Here is a 24,864-nt window from a genome sequence, read left to right as displayed (position 1 = left end):
ATCTAGTTCTTTGGCAGAACACTGCCCTAGCAAAGCCCTCTAGGCTCAGTCTTTCTGGGATGGATGATCCCCCAATTTCATTTTAGATGGTGGTAAGTGAATGTGTTTTTTCTAAAAGTTGTTTTCAGTAAATATGGGTAAAGCAAGTTGAGTGAATGCATTCTAACTGACATTCTTTTTTGAGGGGGTCTCTGTTCATCTCAGTCATCCATATGGGCTGAGGACCCGAATCTGGATCCCGGTCTCTGAGCAGTCAAGTGTTTCCCACAAGATCGCTGCTCAGACCTCCCCCGCCATGAGACTGGGAGCCTCCCACGGTCTCAGCTGGATACTTTGGGTACTGAATCAAGCCTGCTGTTTCTTGATGGCCTCCTTGACCAGTTCACTTTCTAACAGTGTCTCCACGGGTTCTTTTTACTTTCCGCTGCTGGAGATCTAGGATCCGACATCTCTGTACTACTTGCCCCTTATCTGTTTTCCATCACCTTGTGGGTATTTATAGGTTACCGGTTCTGCATTCTGCACTTGTTTGAAGACCTGTCTGGCCGGGCTTGGCACCTTTTCTTCTTTGTGTGTGCAGGGCCTGGTTGCCTAGCTACCTCTGAGGGGACCCGGTGAGGACTGGTGTGTGAAAAGGGGAAACAGAGGAGAAGCTGGAGTTCCTTCTCGGTGTGGTCACAGAGCTTAGGGCCATCTACTGTGTTTCTGCCTCCGCGATCCTGTCTTGGTCCTTTCTTACTGCTTTTCATTTCTGCTTTTGTCTCAAGTCCACTGTGACCACCTGGACCAGAGAATCTGTGGGATAAGTTGGTGGGTGAAGGATTTGTTAATCCTGGAGAAGTTACGCTTGGTCTAGGTTCTTCTGAGACAAGCTGTGGATAAATCAGCTTTGAAGAGAGAAGACCCTTTGGGGGAGGAAAGCGCGGTGCCAAGGGGCTTAGGGCTGTGCATCCACACAATGCAGACACACGCTCTCTGTAGTCTGTGCATTTACACCCCATTAGCTTTGCTTTGACACCTGGTTTCCTGTGTGGGCTGCTGCCTACCAGCTGTTACCTCCCTGATCCACAGGAAGTCCGTCCGTCCGTCCGTCCCAAGGCGCCCAGTGCGTATCCAAAACTGCGGGTAGTGCCCGTTGTATTGGCCTTTTCATGGTTTAATCTAAGACCAGAAGATGTGTAATACAAAGAAAATAGGTTTATTTAGCTCAGTTTGGGAGGTACAGTGGTACTGACCTCTATTTGGATCTGGTATAGGAAGGTGCACTCAAGCCTTGCGCCGCGCTGCCCCCCCCCCCCCAATATTTAGAGTGTGTGTGTAATGTCTAGCAGATCCTCCGGAGACGGAGTGACAGGCGGTTGTGAGCTGGCTGACCAGTGCAGGAAGCCAACTCCGATCCTCTGAAAGAGCTGCCTTAACCACGGAGCATCTCTCTAGCCCCAGTACTTACTGTTTAATTAATCCTTGAGGCAGATGAACAACGATCTTTATTTCACAGTTAGGATAAGATTAGTGCAATGACAATTAGGAAAAAAAAGTGCCTAAAATATTTGACCTTTTCCGGGAAAAGGATTCTGTTCCTGGTTTCCCTGGAATATCTCCTTTTGGGGCCATTAGGTAAGAGAGCCTGAAGCATCCTGGTACCCTGACTTGATGGCTGTAGATGAGAGATGGGTTGTTATAGATGGCAGTGTGCTCGGGGGACAAAGGGATGATTCACATCCTGGGTGAGATTTCGTCATGACACTCAGAAGAACATGCAATTTAAAACTTACGACTTGTTTATTTCTGGAATTTTCCATTTAATAGTTTTAGACCATAGGTTACTGTAGCTACCAAACAGGCGGAGAATGAAACCCTGGGTCATAGAGGGGAACTACTTAGTTTCTTGGAGGCTAATTGTTGTATAAATTAGGAGTAACGATATAATTAATGGTTGGATTCCAATAAATATCTTTAATTATAAAGACCCTTCCCTGATAGAATTTGAATAATGGAGTCAGGAGTGGGAAGCCACTGATGTTGGAAGAGGGCTGAGATGGAGATGAAGACCGTTGTGGAGAAATTAGTTTGTAAGCCCAGTGTCTGTGAAATCAGAAACTTCATTATAACCCAGTTACCTACAGTTTCTTGTAGGTTAGGCTGACATTAGTGTGTCTGTACTTACCAGCTGGATAGCTTCTTGAAAAAGTGCGTGAGTGGTTTTGCCTGCTTCTGGGTCTGTGCAGCGCATGCATTCGGTGCCCCCCGGAGGCCAGAGGAGGGCTCCCGGGATCCCCTGGAACAGGAGTTACGGTCAGTTGTGAGCTGCCACATGGGTGCTGGGAACGAATTAAGGGCTCAGCCCTGCAGTGTCCACCTCTCCCGCCTCCTGACTGGCAACTTGTAGCCTCTCTAAACTTCACTTCTTCCACTTGTGAGTGTCAGTGCCTACTTGGTGGAGTTGTGATGATTTAAAGGAGATACTACTGTGTAAGACGCATTGCAGTCTTGTGTGTGATGAAATATGTATGCAAGAAACTAGCGGGGGGGGGGGCAATAACTCTTTACTTCCAAATGTCCTGACACCGAGTGGGCCCAACTCCTCTATGGTAATTTAAAGTACTGGGGAAGCAATTAATGCTCAGTAGCTAATTACTCTCATTGGCAGTGTCCTTGAAACACAAGCATTCTGTTTCCAAACTTGATGCTTCTTTTATTTTTTTTCAGCTGAAATCAAACATCCAGCATTAGCCTGTTATTAAATATTAACTCTTCGGGCCAGTGAGATCGGTCAGCAGGTAAAAGTGCTTGTTCTGCAAGCCTGACCGCCTCAGTTCAGTCCCTGGAACCCACAGAGGAAGGGAGAACCAACTCCCAAAAGTTGTCCTCTGACCTCTGCTCTCAAGACATGGTGCGCGCACGCGCGCACACACACACACACACACACACACACAATAAAATAATGATATCAACTTCTTATTTCTTCATAGAAAGTGGTGTCTTCAGAGGGTTTTAACAAACAGCATAGGCATTCACATATCCCAAGAGCTTTTTCATCTCATTGGTTTCTTGATTTTCTTTAAAATACCTTTCCTAAGCCGGGTGTGGTGGCAGATTTCTGAGTTCGAGGCCAGCCTGCTCTATAGCGCAAGTTTTGGGGCAGCCAGGGCTACATAGAGAAGCCGTGTCTTGAGACACAAAACAGAAAGGAAGGAAGAAAACTACCTTCCCCTCCATTGCCACATCAACTGTTTGCATGGCAGCAGCTGTCTTCACAGCCACGTGTAACCCTGAACATGCTTTCCCTCACCAGTCTCGTTCAGAGCTACAGGGAATTGTGGAAATCGGCACATTTGGGTAACACTTGCTCAGTTCCGGATAGTGCTCCAAAACAGAGTTTTCAGCAGGCTGAGGAGACACAGCGGAGACCTCCTTTTGTGGTGAATAAGCAGCTCAGAAGGTAACTCACCCAGGTTCACATCGCTTGGACCCAGGCTGGACCCAGGTATTCATTAACGACCATGGCAGTTCCTTTGCCCCCTTCCCTCTCCACCCCTCCCATTCCGTTTTCTTAATCTTTTTGTTCTTTTTCTCTCTCTCTGCTCGGTGAGCACAGGGCTTCTCATGTAAAGCTCATGTTTTCCCATTGAGCTGCATGGCCCACAGCAGTGGTGTACTTAACCACGCTGGGCTTGGCTCCCTTACTCAAGGCGGATCCCTCTGCCCCTATTCCTTTGACATGGGTGTTACTTTCAAGCTGGTATCAAGGACCTGGAAAGCAGGGGCTTCGGTGTAGGGGTGCTGGTGATGTAAAATTGAATATTGACAGGTGTTCGGCCTACATTCATGCCCCACCAGGGTTCTCACTCCAACTGTGAAGTAAGGCTTCTTGGGTTCACACTTGGTGACACTTTTTCCTCTGTGGGTGAGGGGCAGTCATCCTTTTTAATCTTGTGTCTGAAAATTAAAATGGGTTCTACTGAAGTGTGGTATTTCTAAGTTTGCTTTCAAAGATGAGATGGAAAAAAAAATTGGTACCCAGCCTGTGGCTCCAGCTTGCCCGTATTTCTCCATCCTTTCTCCCCCTGTTTGGAGAGAAAGCTTTTTTCAAGGAGAATTTGATTACAAATGGGGAGGGTTGGACACTATCTTCTGAGTAAATAGTGAGCATTTCGAGCCCTGTATATGGCAGACTTTCGTAATAAGACCTGAATAAACTTAGGTAAGCAGCACAGTCTTAGTGGAAGAGGTATGTTCATGGGGGATTTACCTCTGCTGCTGGGAAGAGACACCATGACCAGGCAACTCTTTTAAAAGAAAGCATTTAACTGGGGCTGGCTCACAGTTTCAGAGGATTAGTCTATTATTATCATGGTAAGGGGAATGGCAGCAGGAAGACATGGTGCTGGAGAAGTAGCTGAGATCTTTACATCCTGATCTGTAGATAGAGACAGACACTGTGCCTGGTGTGGGCTTTTGAAACCCACCCCCAGGAACACCTCCTCCAACAAGGCCATACCATCTAATCCTTCCCAAACAGTTCCACCAACTGGGGACCAGATACACAAATATGAACCTATAGGTGCTGTCTTAGTTAGAGTTTCTGTTGCTGTTAATAAACACCATGACTGGCTGGGCAGTGGTGGTACACGTCTTTAATCCCAGTACTTGGGAGGCAGAGGCAGGTGGATCTCTGTGAGTTCGAGGCCAGCCCGGTCTACAGAGCGAGATCCAGGGACAGGCACCAAAATTACACAGAGAAACCTTGTCTCAAAAAACCAAAACCAGAGTTCCAGGAAAGGCGCAAAGCTACACAGAGAAACCCTGTCTCGAAAAACCAAAAAGAAAAAAAACAAAACAAAACAAACAAAAACATTATGACCGCTCCTATAAAGAAAAGCATTTAACTGGGGCTGGCTGTAGTTCAGAGGCTTAATCCATTATCAGCATGGCGGGAAGCATGGGGTCATGCAGGTAGATTATGGTGCTGGAGAAGGAGCTGAGAGTTCTATATCCGGATCCTCAGGCAGCAGGAAGACAGAGTGACACTGGGCCTGACTTGAGCATTTGAAATTTCAAAGTCCACCCCCAGGGTCACACTTTCCTCCAACAAGGCCACACCTTCTAATAGTGCCACTCCCTGTGATCCTATGAGGGGATGTTTTCATTAAAACCACCACACAATCTCAGAGTTATTTATATTGTATGCATATGAGTGTTTTGCCTGCAGGCATGTCTTTATACCATGCACATGCATTGCCCTCAAAGGTATAGGGTCCCCTAAAACTGGAGTTACAAGTGGTAGTTAGCTGCCATGTAGGTGCTGGGAATCTAACCTCGTCCTCTGGAAGAAGAATACCCAGTGCTCTTAATTATTGACCCATCACCAGCCCCTTAAAAGGCTGGAAAACAAGTGTTTTTTTGTTTTTGTTTTTGTTTTGTTTTGAGACATAATCTCACTAATAGTTCTGTCTGGCCTCAGACTCAAAGAGATCCACCTGCCTCTGCCTACCAGTGCTAGGATTACAGGCTTTCCACCTACAATAAGTTGTTGTGTTGTGTGTGTGTGTGTGTGTGTGTGTGTGTGTGTGTGTCTGCGTGTGTCTGTCTATCTATCTAATCTTATCTAATCTATCTAATCTATCTGGTCTAGGTGTTTTGAGACAGTCTCTACAGAGCTCTTACTGTCCTGGAACTCACTCTGTAGACCAGACTGGCCTTGAACTTGATCTGCCTGCCTCTGCCTCCTGAGAGCTGGGATTAACTGTGTGCCCCCATATCCAGCAAAACCTTTTATTTTTATGTATGAATTTTTTTGCCAGCATATATGTCTGTTGCCTTTGGCGGCCAGAAGAGGGCACCAGATCCCCTGGAACTACAGTTACAGATGGCTCTGAGCTGTCAGGAGGGTGCTAAAAATTGAACCCGGGTCATCTGGATGTGCAAAGTTTCTTAGCTGTTGAGCCATCTAAAAGGTCTTATTTCTTTCTTTTCTTTTCTTTCCTTTTCTTCTTTCTTTTTCCTTCTTTCTTTCCTTCCTTCCTTCCTTCCTTCCTTTCCTTCCTTTTTTTCTTGTTTTTTGTTTTGTTTTGTTTTCTTGAGACAGAGTTTCTGTGTGTAACAACCCTGGCTGTCCTGGATCTTACTCTATAGCCAGGCTGGACGCTGTGAGCGAACTCACAGGAGATCCGCCTCCGGCCTGTCTGCCTCCTGGCTGCCACCTATGCACTGACTGAACTCAAGAGCCTGCTTCGAACCACTTAGGAGGCTAAAGTGTTTTGAAATGGTTTCCAGTGTGCTTTAGAGCCCGTTGGGGGGAGGGCTTGCACATTTTGTTGGTAGTGATTACCCTCACCCCCACCCCATTCTAAGGCTTTCTCTGGGTATAAGTTACGATAAGTTACATGGAGGTTTCAGTTCCAGCCTGTTTAAAAAGCAAGATCACAACAGACCCACCAGGCGGGCCTCCGGAGTGCTGGGATCAAAGTGTTCGTTGGTTTGTTGTTGTTGTTTGGGGTGGGGGACATGGATATCTTGGAGAATCTGTTGAGACCCCTGCTGGATCTCCGTTGTTAATTCCTAACCCTCTAAGGGTCACAGACTTAGGCTTTAGAGTATGTACAGTTGATCAGGAAAATAATTTACCGCTGGTCTGCTTGTGTGTGCTCTCTTGGCTCTGAAACCCAGGGGGTTGGTTTATTACACAAAGCTTCTTGAATTAGCAGAGGGGCTATGTACTGAGGAACCCAAACCTGGGACCATCTATTCTTTTTTTTTCTTTCTTTCTTTCTTTTTTTAATTTTAATTTTTCTTTATTAAGACATGTTTTATTCATTTTACATACCAACCGCAGATGCCCCTCTCATCCCTCTCCCACACCACACACACACACACACACACACACACACACCACACACCCGAGCGCGCCCAATACCCTCCTTTGAAAAGGTAAGGCTTCCCTTGAGGAGTCAGCAAAGCCTGGTACATTCAGCTGAGGCAGGACCAAGCTCCGACCATCTATACTTAACAACTTTTGCTCGCACGGAATTATTTTGCATTTTAAAATCTGCCTGAAGTGACCATCGAAGGGATGAACCTAAACCAAACCTCTCTCAGACTCAGGTGTTAATCCGTTCAGGGGCAGACTGTGTTGTGTCGGCGCCAGTAGCCAAATAGGAATCGATAGAAAAGGAGTCCAGTTGTTCTGTTCAGGTGTATCGCTCCCCCTCCCCCCCTGAATTCCCCGAACTCATTCACCCCTGTGCACCTGGCACATCCCATAATGCCCTTTCCTTTCTTCACTCCAGAAATGCCTGCTCATCTTTCAGTACCCAGGTCAGAATGGGGCCTTCCTGAACTCGGGCAGCCTCCCCGTTTCCATAGTGAGTTTTAAAGGCCTTTGTTGCAGCCCACGTATCCCTGCTGTAATTATTTTTATAGATTTGGCAGACTCCACTGCCTACAAACCACGGATTTGTCTTCAGCATCTTTGATCACCCAGCGCAGAGTCAGGTGCGAGGAGAGTTTGCCAGCCGTAGTTTAAACACGTGGGGTGTGGGGGTGAAAGGCCAGGATTCAGATTCTGACTCGACGACTTTGGAGATGTGAGTCTCCCGTTTGGTGCCTCTGCTTCCTCGTCTGTAGACTTTCAGGGGCTGGGGAAATTGGCGTCAGTGCGTGGAGACCACTGAGTCTGTGCTGGAGGACTGAGCATGCGCGCTAAACCATCCCGCTACGTAGTGATGCGGAGCAGTATTACTGTTGAGAGACTGAGTTGATTCTGCATGTTCCAAGTTTACATCACAGCGTGGGCCTCTTCTTGCAGGGCCGGAGGTTGCTAGGAAAGTGTATGTCTCCATTTTGTATTTTGAGACAGTGACTTGCTACGTTGCCCTGCCGGCCCCAGACCCCTCTCCCTTTGGGTCTGCCTCCTGACTCTCTGAGATTACAGGTGTGTGCCCTCATGCCCTGGCTAAGAAGTGCAGATTTTCATAGGGCTTTGTCTTAGTGAAGATTTCTATTGCTGTGAAGAGATACCATGATCACGGCAACTCTTATAAAGGGAAACGTTTAATTGAGGATGCGGCTTACAGTTCAGAGGGTTAGTCCATTATTGTGGTGGGGCATGGTGGTGTGTAGGCAGACGTGGTGCTGGAAAAGGAGCTGAGGGTTCTACATCTTGACCTGTACTGTGGGCTTTGAGGGGGTGGGGCAGGGAATCCTCTGTACATTCTCATGATTTAATATAGTTGAAAACCTCTTGTTGAGACCACTTTTTTTTTTTTAGTTTTTTGAGACAGGGTTTCTCTGTGTAGTTTTGGTGCCTGTCCTGGATCTCGCTCTGTAGACCAGGCTGGCCTCGAACTCACAGAGATCCTCCTGGCGGTGCCTCCTGAGTGCTGGGGTTAAAGGTGTGAGCCACCACCTCCTGGCTGAGCCCAACATGTTTTTCTCAGTAGCCCCAGCAAGCTTTGGAGGAGAGAAGGCAGGGAACTCACCTTTGGTAGCCTTGATTTGTAACATTTAGGACGTTTGTTCCCTTCTTTTAAAGCAAATCGAATGCAGTGATTTTTACCAAACTATCAAGCGTGTAGTTTTCCTTAATGCCTTTTGTCTGTCTGCCACAAATACCCTGTGAAAGTCATAATGATCATCCTATCTTAGATCTGAAAAAAATTCAATGCCTTATTTCCCTTTGCAGAAAAAGAAGAGAGGTCCCTGGAGCTGGAGTGAGAGCTGAGGGTCTGTGTCAGTGACGACATGGAGGGCACATGGTGGTGGGCGAATGGGACTCAAGTCCTCATTCTCTGTAGGGGACCCTGTACTCAGACACACAGCTTGTATCTAGGAAGCTTCCTTTTACAGTATTTCCTTGTGCTTGCCTCAATTGAAAGCAGTGAAACCCTGACCTCCTGAAAGCTAGTTTTCCCCTTAAAAAAAAAAAAAAAAAAAAAAAGAACAATTTGGATAATGACATGCCAGAATCCTTAACCACCCCAGTGGATGATAAACACACAGCCCAAAGTTTTTGCAACAGAATATAAAAACACTCAGTCATCTTATTTTATATCAAAGGTTCACCCCATGAGGGCAGATGTGAAATGCCTCTGGCAGCTGGTTTCCTCCCTTTTGTGCTTTGGATTATTGGTGGTGGCTGCAGATGTGAAAATTTGTGGCCCAGCATACAGCATGTTATCTCTAGATTCCATGTTGAAAACGACATGCACGTTTGTTACTGCCCTCTGTTTTCAAAATGTCTGCCACTTTGTGATGTTAGTGCTAGGTTTAACGTGAAGGAGGGAGAGGAGAAAGTAAGTATTAGTAATTTAATAATTGAATACCCAAGCTGCTGTAACTTTTAACTTAGGAAGGAATCCGAGACCATGCCTGTAGTCGGTGACTGTTCAAAGCATGGTCTGGAGTGATGGCGTCTAAGCCTTTAACATTAGCCTGGGGTGATATAGTGAGCCGCCCATCTCAGGAAAAAGAGGAGGGTTGTAGCTTATCAGGACGCTTCTTTAGCACATGCCAAGACTGGATGTGACCCCCCCCCCCCAGTGCTGGAGAAAAATTAAACATACTTTTGATTATAGTTGTGTAGATACAGAGTATACACATAAGCTTGGCAAATCTAAAAAAAAATATCTGAAATAATGTAAGTTGGCAACACGGGAGAAAATCATCCTGTAGACTTGACCGCTGCTGGAAACAAATGGAGTTGTGTGTCTTGATGCTTTTCTATAATGTGGGAAAGGTGCTTTCATGATGAATGCAGGGGCTTAATTGTGCGTGACGGGAAAATGTATTTGGGAGCAGTTTTCAGATCTTCTAAAGAAACCAGTCTTTAGTGAGTTACTCAGTAACTCTGACCCCTAAAGTCCTGTACGAAGTCTATCAAAGAACAAAAATGCAGTAACGGGATACTTAATGTGCTGTATGAAGAGTGGCGCCCCTAGTGGCTGGTCTCAGTCACTAACTGTAAAGACGGAGTGGCCATTTATTTAACTCTCTTACATGTGAGGCATGTTTACCAGTACCGTGTTCAGTAGTTTGTCCTCCAGGCCAGCATGGTTGTTTACCTAAGTATGGATGGAAGAGCTATATGCATTTCGGGTTTGTTTGTTTGCTTGTTTGCTTTTTGGTTTTTTTTTGGGGGGGGAGTTTTGGGGGGGTTTTTTGGGGGGAGGGTTCAAGACAGGATTTCTCTGTCGCTTTACGCCTTTCCTGGAACTCACTCTGTAGCCCAGGCTGGCCTCGAACTCACAGAGCTCCTCCTGGCTCTGCCTCCCGAGTGCTGGGATTAAAGGCGTGCGCCACAACCACCCAGCGCATTTCATTTTAAAATAGCTTATCATTCACTTCTTTTACAAACACTCTGTCTCATGTGTTAGAACACTATGCAAGCTGCTGAAGTTTAGCGACAGAGCAAGCCTATTTCTTGCTTGGTAAGGGCAGTGAAAAGAGAACTTATGTACCAATATACAACATGTATTCTATTATAGTAGGATATATCATTTGTGTGAATTTTAGCGTGGGTTATGGTATTTAGAAGTGCGCTTTAATAGTCTCAACCAGCACCTGACCGTGAGTGAGAGGCGTGGAGTGCAGGGGTGGACTCTGAACTTGCTGAGCTTTAGTTGACCCGTGCCTGCAGGGTGGGATGTGGGTGCGCAGTGTGTTCAGGTGGAGAGCAGGAGCACCTTGGCTCTCCTGCTTGGGAAGGGGACAACTCAGTTTCCAAGGCTCTGCTTCCAATTGCTGGGATTTTAGTTTGAAGTAATTCTGTTGTTTAAATAAACGGACAAGAGCAAACATGTAACTTTCCACCTCATTTTGTGATAAGATGCTTGTTGTAACTTTTCTGTTCGATGGCAAACGGCAGGAAAGCTGGCCCTGGGTCTCACTCTTTTTTTCTGTTTTACCTTTAAGCAGAACGTCTCACCCTGTGCTCTGCTAACTAAATACAGTCACAGAGGACTCCATAGTGCCATGGGACACTACTTACTGTCCTTTCTGGAGTGGAGTCCTTCTCATTACGGCGATGGCCCCATGAGGGTGGCTGCATTAGAAGAAAGTGGAGGAACACACCAGAAATCCCTGCATTTGGGAGGCTGGAGCAGGGGATAGAGAGTTAGTTATAGGCCAGTTTGGGCTATACGGCAAGACTGTCTCAAAAGCAAAAAATACACACACACACACACACACACACACACACACACACACACACACTACAGCTGGCTTCCTCACTTGCAGCATAAGATAACAAAAGGAAATTCTTTTAATTTAGATATTTGATTGACTCTGGAAACATCCCTTTGTTGGAGAACTGACCTGTCCTTGAGTCTTCTATATAGACTCTCCAATAAAAAACCCTGGGCAAGCCTTTTCTCAAACCATGATGACTTTTGCCTAAGAATAGACCCCTTTCAAGTATAGCAGCCAGATAAGCCGTCCTGCAGTTGATTCAAACAGCCAGCGGCTCCCCCTCCCCACTTGACGAACAACACAAGCAATATAATTTTACCGTTAAAACTTGGCTGACCCAAACATGAACTTTCAAAGAAAACAAGTCATTACTAAAAGAGATTCCATTTCTTTCCGGGGCCTAATTTAAGATGACTTAACAGAATGTTGAAAAAATTTATCTTCCAATGGCCACTTAATTCTGGAACAAATAAATACCCTCAAGGGAAGCAAAATAGAGTATTTTCTATTTTGATTTTGGAACTATCCCTTTTTTTTTTCTGTAGGTGCATTTTTTTCTTTCTAGGGTATTTATACAACATTTGGGATAATTTATAAGTTATCCACCTGAACATTGTCCTATGACTTTTAAGGGTAATAATTTATGAAAAACTAATTCCGTAAGACTTACTAAGATTTGCTGATACCCGTCTAAGAATAGCTCTTTGTTCTAGGATTGTTTGAACCAGTAGGTCAAGGGCCTGAAGCCCTTGGCTCTTAGCAGTGAAGCGTTCCCTCCTGTACCTTTTCAAACACACGTGAAATGGGGTCTTGGAGACCTGGAGCAGTTTTGAAGAACTGTGAGACATTGCTTCAAGTGGCCCAGGCCAGTAAAGAGAACAAAGGATTTGCAGTCACTCAGCCTAGGTTTAAACCCATACTTTGAAGGATAGGCTCTGGGCACACAGCCTCATTATTTACCTTTAGCTGTTGGGTGGGAACACTTACAATGTCAGGTTCATTGGGATGATTGTATATCTATGTCTATAAAAATATATACACACATTATGCACAGGATCTGATCAATTGTCTAGTGTATGGAAGAAACTGATTAACTTCTGACATATTGACTAAGGTACATGGCTTGAATTCCAGATTATGTCTTTATTGCATATATATGTTCTAAGTGATAACTAAGTTATCGCTAGCATAAAATGATTGAATAAATCACTAATTGCAGGGCCAAACTAGGGCCATGGCTTTTAAGCAGTGTAAGCTTACATTTTGTCTGTATTTTAAAATGACAAAGTCTGCAGGGATGAACAGTGACAGCCTCCTTAGAGCTCTGAGTCAGTTTACCTGTCTAGCCTGCAAAAAGGTCTCTGAGAAAGCGTTATGTTCTGAAATTCTGTGATGTTAAGCCCAGTAGCAGGAGTGGAATCTTTTTCATTTCCACCTAGGACATAAGGCATACATACCAAAGACTGTATGTGAGAATAGGAAAAGGGAGCTGGTCATCTTTTGTTCCTACTGGGAACAAAAATAAGACAGTTTTTGTTTCTGCTAACATTTCTAAAAATCCTAATTGACCCATCATGATATGTGTATATGCTGTTTAGTTCTCTTAGGCTTTTTGTTTTTGTTTTTCCTTTTCCTTTTGTTGGTGAGTTTGCAGAAACCCATGGAACTACCAACTAAAAACTAAATGTTCTTTTGGTTTAGGTGACCATCAAGGTCTCAAGGAATTTGCAGTCCCTGCTAGGATAAATGACAGAAAATGAAGAGGTCTTGAAACCCTTGCTGAGGGGTGGATTTCCAAAGACACCCATCATCCATCTGGTCTTGGGAGTTGCAAAGCTAGTCATTTCCAATCTAGGCGACACCTTGTGTATGTGAGTCTTGTAGGATTGTGTTTTTTTCTTCCATCACCTGGTTTCAGGGGTCACACTAGGTTGTCAGTCAGACTTGGTAGCAAGCATCTTTACTTACTGGTTTCCTAATAAGTTGTGTGTCATACTTTTCAGTTACTTAATTGACCTGATAACTCTCTCTTCATTGGGTCTCCAGCTTTTCTCTGACAGCCCTTACTTAGATGGAATATTTCTTTTGGTTTTCTCGAGACAGGGTTTTTCTGTGTAGCTTTGGTGCCTGTCCTGGATCTCACTCTGTAGACCAGGCTGGCCTCGAATTCACAGAGATCCTTTTGGCTCTGCCTCCCAAGTGCTGAGATTAAAGGAGTGTGCCACCATCACTGGTGGAATTTTTCTTTTTTCCTCAGTACAACCTCTCTTTTAAATAAGGCCAGTTGGCTCTATCATGGTCCATTAGGTCTACAGTAGTAGTACTTTCTCTCAGTCATGTCCTTTTATGCTTGTCTGAGGCTGGGGGATTGTGGTGGGCCAGAGCTTGTTGATGCCTTGCCAGTCTTCCACACAGCTACAGTTTGCTTGTGTCTTCTTTTTGTAATTCACCATGTTGAATTCACAGAACTGGATTTGTACTAACAGAGGTCCTTGTGCGTAGGCGCTTGCTTCATAAATGTAACTGAATAAATAATGAGCCTTTAAATATTTGTACTCCCTTGTCATGATATGTGTAGCAATTTGACCTGGAGTTGTCCGGATTATAGGTCAAAACATTAAAATTGATTTTATCAGGTTGACATTTGGGAAAACATGCGTACTTCAGATGAGTTTTGTATTCAACTCTGTTTCAGTCCTTTTTTTTTCCCCTTTTGGAGAACTATTTTTTTAAACATAGGAGTTGATTTATCTGTTATGCAATTTTTGTCTGGAGTATAATTTTAGCTATTTATTGCTATTCGTTCCTGTCTTTGCCTTTTCTTGCTGACAAATTGTCTCTTGGCTTTTGGTAAAAAGAACAGAAAATGAACATGTTTCTAAAAATAATATGGCCAGTAAAGGTACGAGCCAACTGCTTATCTTGTTCTGTTTTCTTTCCACATTTTAGGATGGTCTCCATAACCTTGATCAGATACAGAGCATACGTATATTTTTCTCTTATATCTTTCTTGGGTAGTCAAGGAGAATAACGCTAAGTGGAACCAGGAAGTCGACTGTGGTTACTACTATTCCTAGGAGGTAAGAATAGCAGTAGCCGCCCCGAATGCCATCACCTCAGGTTTGTAAGGAACTTGGCTGGAGAAAGCTTGCTCAAGCCATTTTAAGGACCCTTCATCTAGGACTATGAGCACTGGTCTTGTCAATGGAATGGGGTTCATGACAGGCAGCATGGCGCCCGCATGGAGACCTGACCACCAAGGCTTCCCCTGGCCTTCTCCTGTAAGCGCAGCCACCCCTAACTCATGGGAGGAAGTGAGACATGGTACACGGCTTTAGCCTCATGTGTTTGTTCTACCAGAGATGTTGGCCTGCCTTGTCAGCGATGGCTGCCTCTGAGGCTGTGCCGGAAGTGTAGCAGCTGCCCCAGGCTTCCGCTTCCGGTCCGTGCGGCGGAAGAAGCTCCCCCTGCAGCCAGGGGCCGGAGCAAGAGAAAAACTACAGCTTTAAGATGAGAGCCCCTAGGAGAACTGACCCGCTGTGACCAAACAGGAAAGCCTTCCAGGCCGATGAGGGGATGGGGATGTCGTGGGCAAGGCTGCAGGACTTGAAGGTTGGCAGAAACGGGACCGAGGCCGCGCAGACCCACGCTGTGGAGATGGCCGCGGAAGAGCGGGAGTTAGGGGAGGGCATGAGCCACAAAGCAAGGCTCAAAGTTGGAAAGCCGTCGTTCTCCACCTCTCTGGGTCTCGGTAGCAAGGAGTCTGGATGCTTCTTTCATACTCTAGCTTAATATCGCCTGCATGACCAGAGAGAAATGGGGTGCACGGAGACCCAGAACACATTGCCTAGCATTGTTAGCCACTGTATGTACCGAGGTCAAAAACGGTTCCCTTGCTTTTCTGTCCGGTTCTCCCAGATTCTCTTAAAAGTGTGCTGTCGAGAGGAACCAGATTATAAAATTACTTCTAGTATTAGGAGACAGACTGCTTCAGGAGCAAGACATGCTGCTGGCACCAAGGCTTTCCAAACGGTTTTTTTTTCTTCTTAATTTTCTGGAGGTTTTATCTTTCAGAGTTAAAAGGAAGAAAATGTAACAAAGAAAGGGACGGGGGAGGGGGGTGCGGGGTGAATCAGGGAAGACACCACCTTATCTATCTTCCTGACTGTAGTCTCAGGAGCATTTCCATTAATGGGCAAGGAACGTCTCAGTACTTCTACACCTGTTATGTGTAAACTCTTGTGACATGAGTAATGCGTTGTCTACAGTCTGTTTTCCTGAACTTAGCTTTTTTTTTCTAATAGTTCTGCCAAGTTTGGGGTCTGTCTACACTTTCCATGGCCATAGCACACTTTTCTTTCTTTTTTTTAAAACCCAGGCCGAAAATCCTCAGGGCAGGCGACTGAGAATGAAGAGTGAATATAGTACTCGGCACTAGATCCACTGTAAAGAAAGCCTACAGTTGTGTAGGGAGTGCCTAGAAAAAAAGTAAACTCTTGGTTAGCTACTCAACACCTCACATTTGTACACCCCCAGTTGCTCAAAAACTATTTGATCATTATGATTGTCAAGCACTAGTGATTATGGCTACTGATTTTTTTTTTTTAAGAAGTGTTGGAGTAGAAAGAAAACCCCAGGAACCCTTGTGTATTGTTGATGGGAATGCAAAATGGGGCAAGTTGGTTTGAAAAGATTATGATGGTTCCTCAAAAAAAACCACCACCAACAACAACCCAGAAATGATTACCATGTAATCCAGCAGTCTTCTAGAGCTACCTATCACCTGGAAATGGAAGCAGGATCAAAAACTGAAAGGACTTGTTTTCAGAGGTCAGAGATCCGTTCTCTCTCTTACTGCGTGGGTGACAGGGATCACACTCAGGTAGTGGACCTTGGCAGCAAGCACCTTTACCCACTGAATCGTGTTGCCAGACCTGTATGTTAAGGTTTAATACGAGCTGATTAATTCTCACTTATCACTCACGATGAGTTAAATGTTGAGATGGCAGTTATAGTATTCAAACCTGGTGAGCATATGCACGTATGTATGAACTTGGGCACAGGAGCAGAAAAAATGTGGACTATAAACCACTCCCCAGGACTAGGATTACAGGTGCGGCCACCCTGTTAGGCTTTTATGTGGGTGCTTGGGGATCCAGACTAAGGTCCTCATGCTTGCTAATCAGATATATTACCCATTGAGCCATTGCCCAGTCCTCTTTTTTTTTTTTTTTAAAGTATGGTCTTGGGTAGCTCAGGCCTACCTCACACTTGCTGTATAGCAGTGGGTGTTTGAACTCCTGAATCCTGGCCCTTTGCCTCCATCTCCCAAGTGCTGGGATTACAGGTGAGAGCTGCCAAGCGTGGCTGTTGATTTCCCATTTTGATGCTCTGCTGTCTTCAACAGGTTGTTGTCATCTTGTGCTCCTCAGTTACCGTGGTCATGTTGTACTCAACAGGAAAGAGGAGAGGAACATTTGCTTTCCACACAGAGCCTAAAAGTTACAGATAATCACTTCTGTCCACCGCATAGGCCAGAACAGAGCAATACAGTCCCTGTCCTCATCAGCCTGGGAGTTTAGACTATTATGTCTAAACGAAATTCCTTCGTTTGTGAAATTAGAAGAATAAATATTGTAGGAAATGGGCAGTTGAGACTGAAGTCTATGAGATGTTTGAATTGTGGTTTCTCATCAGAGTTGGGGCGAGAAAGCCTATTATGTAGCCATTGGGACTATAAACCACCAAATCCAGCTTCCCTAGAAAGTATTTTCTTCTTCTTTGGCAGTTGTGGAGGAACTTAATTCAGGAAAAGCTTTGTAAGGATACATAGTTACTTTTAAGATCACATGGCCTGGATGTAGCTCAGTGGTGGAGAAGGCTTGCCTAGCACGCACAAGGACAACCTGGGTTTGAACTCCAGCTCTGCCACAAGCAGGGCTACAAGAATAAAACACAGGAAGAAAATCCACCTTTCATTGAGCTACATGCTTTTATCGTGTCGGTATAGGGAACTACATGTGCCGTGCTCCACTCCCAACAGTGACCGTTAGACTGCTTTTTGTTTGTTTTTTCTTTCATTTTGAAATAGGATCTCCAGGTTTGCCCCAAACGTGCTGGAATAAACAGGCGTAGGCCAACCAATGCCCAGTTTCTACAGTGGCGGGAATTGAACCCGGGGTTTTGTGCGTGCTTGGCTAGCACTGTACTGAGTTACATCTCCAGCCCTCAAGTTACTTTTTCTTTTTTAGGAAAATGCTATATGGTACTTAAGAGAGGTGGGAATTTCCAAACACTACTGTTAATGTAACTATCATATACTTCATTTGTAAAGGTTTTTTGTTTTGTTTTGTTTTTTAATGATGGATTGTAAACAGCTCTCATATAAACAGGAGCTTTCTAAAGCCTCTTGGTCCATCCACTTTCTTGTCTCAGAAGTGTATAGTCAGGCAAAATTCCTGATTTTTTTTTCTTTCCTGTGAAAATGCATGCTTCTCAGAGCAATCAGCAAAGTAAGATGCTTGACAACTGACTGCAAGACCTCCTGCAGAAATTAAACTGGTGTTTAATTCCAGACAGTGTTTGTATAGTTATTTTCCATTCGTTAAAGTGCTAGAATTGAACTTCGTGCATGTTGGGCAAGTACTAGAAAAGTAACCTCTGTGCCTGGGACTTTTTCCTGTAACGTTTAGCTTGCATGAAGTTCCCATGTGCTCATATTTGGATGTACCATATAACTTGAGGTAGAAATTCCACAGCTTGACTGCAAGGTGATACAGTCTCTGTGATTAACTCCTGTGACTTTCCTTCCATTGGCTTGAGGGCCCGCACTTCTCATTTGTTTTCAATACTTCTTGTTTTGAATGGGGTCTCTCTCTAGCCCTGTCTGTCCTGGAACCTGCTCTGTAGACCGGCAGGCTTCACTCACAGAGACCCACCTGCCTTCCAGATGCTGGGATCAAAGGCGTGTGCCAACATTGCCAGTATTACTTCTGTTAAAAGCAGCTCCCAGCCGGTTCCCTCTCCTCGGTTAGGTTGTTGCCTCTGAAGTGAAGGAGGCGTCTGTTGTATCTAGTGCTAGACTCTGCACATGGAAATAGAACACAGAGAAAAAGAAGGCGGTGTGTGACGACGCTTCAGAAGGCCTTGGAGAAGTGTCCAGAGTGCGGGCGGGACAGATGAAGCCAGCGAGGATTCCAGACTCTGCAGCCAGATCTTGTCCAAGGTTCCTATCTTGGCTCCGTTACTTTCTGGCTGTTTCTTTATCTTTAAAACAAGGACAGAAACATAAGTTTGATTACTACCTACGTGGGGTTAGGATGAAATAAATGGTGCATGAAGCAAAATGCTTGGTAGAATGTTTATTTGATCTGTATTATGTTCAGCAGAACTACCTAAGACCGACCATAGGAAAGCTTCAGTTTCTTCTGCGAGTCAGCCTGGCTCGCTTGCCTGCCTGGTACTAAGGCTTAGAAGTGTGGGGATTCGGCTCTTTATACCCTGTAGCTGGGAATGCTGAGGACAGGTAGTGGCTGCTGCCAGGGTGTTCGGCAGCCAGCAGCAGTGCTAATTCCACTGCTTTTAGTTTTACTGGGTTTTTAATTTGCTGACACCACCTCCCATTGTGCTGTGTCGAAGTGGAGATGAAAGAGAGTGGGAAAACGGGAAATAAACAAGCTTTATAGATTTCTTCTTTATTTGTTTTTTCGAGACAGGGTTTCTCTGTGTAGCTCTGGCTGTCCTGTAGACCAGGCTGGCCTCAGAAACTCAGCGATCCGCCTCCCTAGTGATGGGATAAAAGGCGGGCGCCACCATCTCCCAGCAACTTTTTAGATCTTTAAATGACTTTTTTTTTTTTTTTTAAATACAGGGAACTCCAATATGTTCTTCCTTTCATGTAAACTTTTTCTTCTTTGAGATTGTCCTACATGATCTTTTCCTGCCTCAGTCCCATATCCCGCTGTCCTGAAGCAGCTTCAGTGTTGCCCTGGTCCCCTCAGTTGTCACTTCAGCCTGTCTTCCTCCTGCCACCCGCCTCACCTGGAGACCAGAGCAGGCAGTCACCACCTGGGCGAGGACACTGGCACTGAGCGAGTCATGGGCGGAATGTCACCGCTCAGCTGACACTTGTGGCCAGGTCTGGGGCTTTCTGCTCCCCTGTCTGTCTCTTAGGCCTTGATCCTCAAAGTACTTTTCCATTGTTATAAAAAGAACCCCTCGGGACCAGATTCTACAGTTTTATGAGTAGGATTTGGTTTCAGCAGAAAATGATGAAAAATTGCAATTTACTTTTAGTTACCCTTCACGTCAACTAGGATGTCCTGTTTAGAGACTGGGCTCTGACCCTTTCTAAAGGGACAGTTTATCTTTCTTTTAAACAAGGAGAGGTATTACGGAGGACACAGATGGAAGACAGGTTGCCACAGCAAAATAAATTCCTTCTCCCAAGAAACTTTCCTCTCCAAAGGAGGGGTAGGAAAATGGATTTTAAATTTGTACTTGGCAGAAGTATGTAAATTTATATTGCTATACTTAGATACTTTAAAATCGAGGAGCAGGGTGACAGTGTCTTACTGTTTAGCTTTGACTGGCCTGAGACTCACTCTGTAGATCAGGCTGGCCTCAAACTCAGAGATCTGCCTGTCTCTGCCTATTGAGTGCTGGGATTAAAGGCTGGCATTTTGCTATCTGAAGCTATCATTTAGATCCCCACTACTTAAAACCAGGCATGTTGGCTCATGCCTGTAGTCCCAGGTGGAAGTAGAGGACCAGAAGGTCATTCTTCTTGGCTATATGGGGAATGCAAGGCTAGCTTGGGATCTCTTGTCTCAAAAAAGGAAACAGTGTCTTCCTAAAGGCAGAATATGTAATCCCTTGCATGCTGGCTGATTACACCAGCATGGAGTGGGCTTGGATGGACTTTGGATTTACCGTTTCCTGTCAGGTAGACTTAGTTACAGCTGTTTTAACCTGATGTGTCTGCTCTGCTCCCTCAGCCCAGAACTGGACTTTGAGGTGAAGATGGGGAAGTAGCTTTGGTGGAAGGGACCTGAGGGTGTGAGCACACATTTGCACACCTGTGTTGTGGCTGGGTGTTCCTGAGGTTAAAGCAAATGGCTGCTTTGGTGGTGGCCTCTGCCCAGTTCAGGCTGGAGGTGTGGGACAGGGAGACATCATGTAAACTCTTGCTTTTCCAGAGCTTCACGATTGAAAAGCAGACAACGTAGCCAATACTTTATATTTTTTATTTTATTTCTCATTTGCTTAAAGCATATCTTAGTACTTAAAAATACACAGATTGGGAGGAGGGGGAGCTAGAGAGTTGGCTCAGCGGTTAAGAGCACTGGCTACACTTCCAGAGGACTCTGGTTTGATTCCCAGCACCCACATGGCGCCTCCCAGATGTCTGTAACTCTAGTTCTAGGGCATAAAGCACCCACCTACACTGAATAAAAATGAAGCTGAAAAACAACAACACGCAGATTGTCTTACAACCCCAGAGGTAGAATAATCATTTGCATGCCAAAATAAGCAGGGCTTTTCGAACAGGCCCTAGATGACAAGGCAGAGCAGATTCTTTTCCCCTAGGCCCTCCTCGCTGTCTTTCTTTCTTCAGAAAGATTTATATGTATGGATGTTTTGCCTGCATATATATGCATGCAAAATGTGTGTCCCTGGGCCCATGGTGGTGGTCAAAGTAGGGCCTGAGATCCCCCCAGCTGGAGACCGCATGGGTGCTGGGAACCAGATCGAGCTCCTCTGGAAGAGCAACAGGTGCTGGTGACCACTGAGCCGTCTCTCCAGCCTGTTCGGGTTGCAAGACTGAGTCTCACTCTGGCCTTGGCTGTCTAGCCCACGCTGGTCCCATGTTCATGCTGATTTCCCTGCATCCGCTTTCCCAGTGCTGGGCTCACAAGTGTGCACACCTACCTGGTGTAGACCACCGTTCCGTCCGTTTTTGTTTTCTTCCTTTCTTCTCCCATGGTTTGTAGCAGAGGCTTTTCACAGTGCAGACCTGTGTCTTTGGACTCCACCCGCCATCTCGGTGCCCTTAGCAGGAAAGATTGTGTTTGCATTCTCCCCCCCCCCCCCCAGATCCCCTCAGATCTCTGGCTTATGTTCTGCCATTGGCTGCCCCTGCTTATAGCGAACCTCATGTATGGAAGGATGCATATCAGGAATTCTTCAGCTGTCGGCACAGGGTCTGTACTCGAGGGCTGTTGCTGATTAGGCAGGGCTGCGCTGTCTTTCACTGTGGAGGGGGGGTTTTTTGATATAGGTCATGTGAAGGTTGTCTGTCAAGCAAAGCCAGAATGTTTTGCCCAGGAACTGAGTTGAGATTTTGATAGATGCAGATTACGATCTTTCCCCCTTTCGAGCAGTTTTCTCTTTGGAAATACCTCACATTGTTTCAGGCTCTGGAAGTGTGAATGGGTCTAGTGTCTTTCTCAGGGAAAACTGCCACCATCCTGATGTTTCCCAGCAGGAGACTGTCTGCTGGTGATGGATACTCTGTGAAGAAGCAGAAGGAGTGAGAGGCTGGAGACGTTTACACAGGCCTGGGAGGCAGGTTTTCTGCAGGGAGGCATGTAGCCTGTTTGTTTTTTAAAATCATTAATAATTGCTCAAGTCTCTCCCATCTTCCAAGGACCAGAGAAGCCAGTGAGAGCATTATTCTAAGTGTTGTCCTTAGTCTGGTTCTAACTAAAGGATTGACTTTGTGTCTCTTCTCTGTTTGTATGCTCATCCCAGTATGCTCACTCAGTATGCCAGTGTGCTCAGTAAGATGTCATACTGGCAAATGACAGTTCTCGATGAAGCAGTGGCCGAAGGCATGAGTAGTGGACCATGCATTCAGTTCCCGGGAAGTGCTTCCCTCCACATCTCTACTTCTTCTTGTGAGATCAAGGCTGTATGCACGTGAGAGCCTGTGTGTGAGAGCCCGGGATAGGTGGGGTCAGGCAGTGAGCAGTGCATTTGACGTCGCTGGTGCTCGGTTAGTTATCATGGCGATAATATGGCTGTCCCTCGGCCATCAGAAGTGGCCAGAAACCAGTGTTCAGAAAATCCAGACTGGAGATCTAGGGGGAACGAACACCTCATGTTTGCGGGGTTGGTTGTACCAGGTGTTATCACTTCCAGAGAAGACCTCCAACTTGTAATAAACAAAGTATGCTAGCTGTAGGGGGGGGGGCAGTAGAGAATTCCTAGGTGGGAGTTAAGTATTCTTCACTGGCATTTTATCTAGACAAGATAGATGCGATCGGTGCAGTTCTAGTTAGGTCTCCCTCAACTCCCTACAGGAGTTTCAGAAATTCTGATAAGAGCTGGGTGTGTCAGCCCAGGCAGGTGGATGGATCACTATGACTCTCAGGCTAGCTTGGTCTACATAGTGAGTTCCAGGCCAGCCAGAGCTGCATAGTGAGCCCCTGTCTCCCCAAACAACAACAACAGAAACTGTTAGCACATAGAGACAGACAGCCTTCTCATTTCTTTTCTTGTCCTTTTTGACCTCTATAAGGATGCCCAGATGGGAAGGCTATTATGATCCTTATGCCTCTAATTCTAACCAACTGCCTAGTTACTTGTTTGTACTGAAGGCTTATACAGGGCAGCCTTCTTTACCATAAAACCATCTTACAATCAGAGATTATGTGGGAAGCTGGCCCCTGGTATATTTTGTATTTTATGAAATATATGTGTGTGTAGTATCTGTCTAAAAATAACCTTTTCGTATTTAGTAGCCATTACTGTTCAGCATCGTCCCCAGAATTTTTCTTCCTGAAATGTCTGTCTCCAGTCTTTAAGAACAGATTGTGAGCTGGGACAGGTACCAGTGCTTTCCCGTTCCTATAAACTCCTGGGGAAGAAATACTAAAGTTTAGTAACTTTGTCAAATCTCTGTCTTTGTGTATGTAGCAGTGTATGTGTGTGCAGAGAGGCCAAGAGAGGGTGTAGGATGTCCTGTTCGGGCACTCCTTACCCTCTTGAGATAGGGTCTCTCACCAGATAGGAAGCTAGGCCTGGTGGCCAGCGAGCCCCGGGGATCCCTGTCTCTCCCTTCACAGACCTGGGCTCACAGGTGGACACAGCCACACCCAGGCTTAAATGTTTTACGTCGATCCGCCTTGTGTATGGGAGTGCGAGCCGGAAGTGTAGGTCAGAAGCCTCTTTAGGCCTTACTCAGGTCCTCAAGCTTGTAAAGATGTCCTTTGCCCACACGGGCATCTCTCCAGTTCCCAACCATGTCTTTCTAGCTGTTTCTTAATGTGTATTCTATAGATTGGTTGTGCTGGTCATTAATGTCCTTACTTAAACAGTGGTTCCTGGTGAGATTCCTGAGGCCTAGCATTACTTCACCTGAATATGCAGGAAAGGAGACTGAGATTCTTTCTTTCCTCCAACTCCTTAAAAAAATTATTTATTTGTATGTGCATTGGTATTTGTTTTGCCTGTGGAAGGGTATTGTGTCCCCTGCAACTGTAATTACAGACAGTTGTGAGCCGCCATGTGGGTGCTGGGAATTGAATCCGGTTCTCTGCTGGAGCAGTCAGTGCTCTTAACCGCTAAGCCATCTCTCCAGCCCCGGGGATCTTTGTTTGTTTGTTTGTTTGTTTTTTAATATCTCATGTATATTAATATTTGAGACTACTGGTGCAGATTCTTGCCTAAGTTCCATTAGGTCTCCCCAATCATAGTCCAATTCTAGTTGACAAAATTCTGTCTGATACTAGTCCTGCTCAAGTTTGAGTAACTTTCTTATTCAGCTGTCATTGGTTAACAATTGCCTGTTGGTTAAGTGGATCTGCTTCTCAAACTTTCTTCCTGAAACAAAATAAAAAAACCAAAACCACCAACGTTTAGTTTCTTAGAAATTTAGGAAGTGTCTCAGAAGAATTATTCTCTTATTACAGTGTATTTAGTAATAAATAAAATAAAACAGCTCCCCACACAGACTTTCAGCTTCTCAGAAATTTTTAGGGGAGTTTTTTCCAGAAGAGTATTTTCTTTTATTCAATATATTCACTAAAGAGTAAATGAAAATAATACCAAAGTTCATGATTTCACTAGATTAGGCAGAGATAGAGTGGTTTCCTAAATAAGTCAGAAGTACCTCATAAAACTTAATTGCAAAATCTGTTCTCATAAGAAAGACCTAATTTTCTCCCTGTGTGGGATTCACTCTTGGCTCAGAGTCCACCTCTCTGGCAAGCCCAGTGACTAAGCAGTATGAAGCCGAGGGCCCCAGCCTCCTCTAAGTGGGGTAGGTATAAATGGATGTTCTTATGTGGTTTTTGAAAACTCAACACGTTGTCCAAGATATGCCAGTGTGCCGTGTCAGGGCTTACACAAACGGCCCAGTTTCCCACGGGTTGGAGGCATCAACCTTCGACATGGCTGTGCCCATACACTCCAGGACCTCATTCTGTCTTCACACATTGACTCAGGTTTCGTGGCCCCCCACAGTATTGTTCTTCTAAGTCTCTAAAAATGTGTGTTGATACATCATTTCATACTTACTTCTTTGAAAAGCGTTATAAGCATGCCATATGTTAATATTCACTTGGCTTGCAGGGAAAACAAGATTTAAGATAGGAAAACAATGAAATACGGAATACATGAGGATGTGTGGCAATTGTGTTTGGATAGGATCATCTAGGGAGGGGCTATATATAA

General features: G+C 45.2%; 1 protein-coding gene across 7 annotated transcripts in view; it reads left to right on the top strand.

Annotated features, from left to right (window-relative positions):
* Rbpms (RNA binding protein, mRNA processing factor) overlaps nt 1–24,864 on the top strand; it is a 159,069-nt gene that overhangs the window by 30,226 nt on the left and 103,979 nt on the right. Inside the window, exon 1 of one of the 7 annotated variants that reach the window (XM_037211685.1) lies at nt 14,682–14,799. The exons of the other annotated variants lie outside the window; for them this stretch is intronic. Within the exon in view, the coding sequence (XP_037067580.1) occupies nt 14,764–14,799 (36 nt within the window). The 5' untranslated portion in view covers nt 14,682–14,763. Of the gene's footprint in view, nt 1–14,681; nt 14,800–24,864 lie in introns of those variants that run through there. 7 annotated transcript variants of the gene reach the window in all.

The sequence above is a fragment of the Peromyscus leucopus genome, chromosome 17, assembly GCF_004664715.2.
Source record: "Peromyscus leucopus breed LL Stock chromosome 17, UCI_PerLeu_2.1, whole genome shotgun sequence".
NCBI classification, from domain to species: domain Eukaryota; kingdom Metazoa; phylum Chordata; class Mammalia; order Rodentia; family Cricetidae; genus Peromyscus; species Peromyscus leucopus.
The sequence above is the reverse complement of the archived record's forward strand: the minus strand, read 5'-3'. Positions and strand labels throughout refer to the sequence as shown.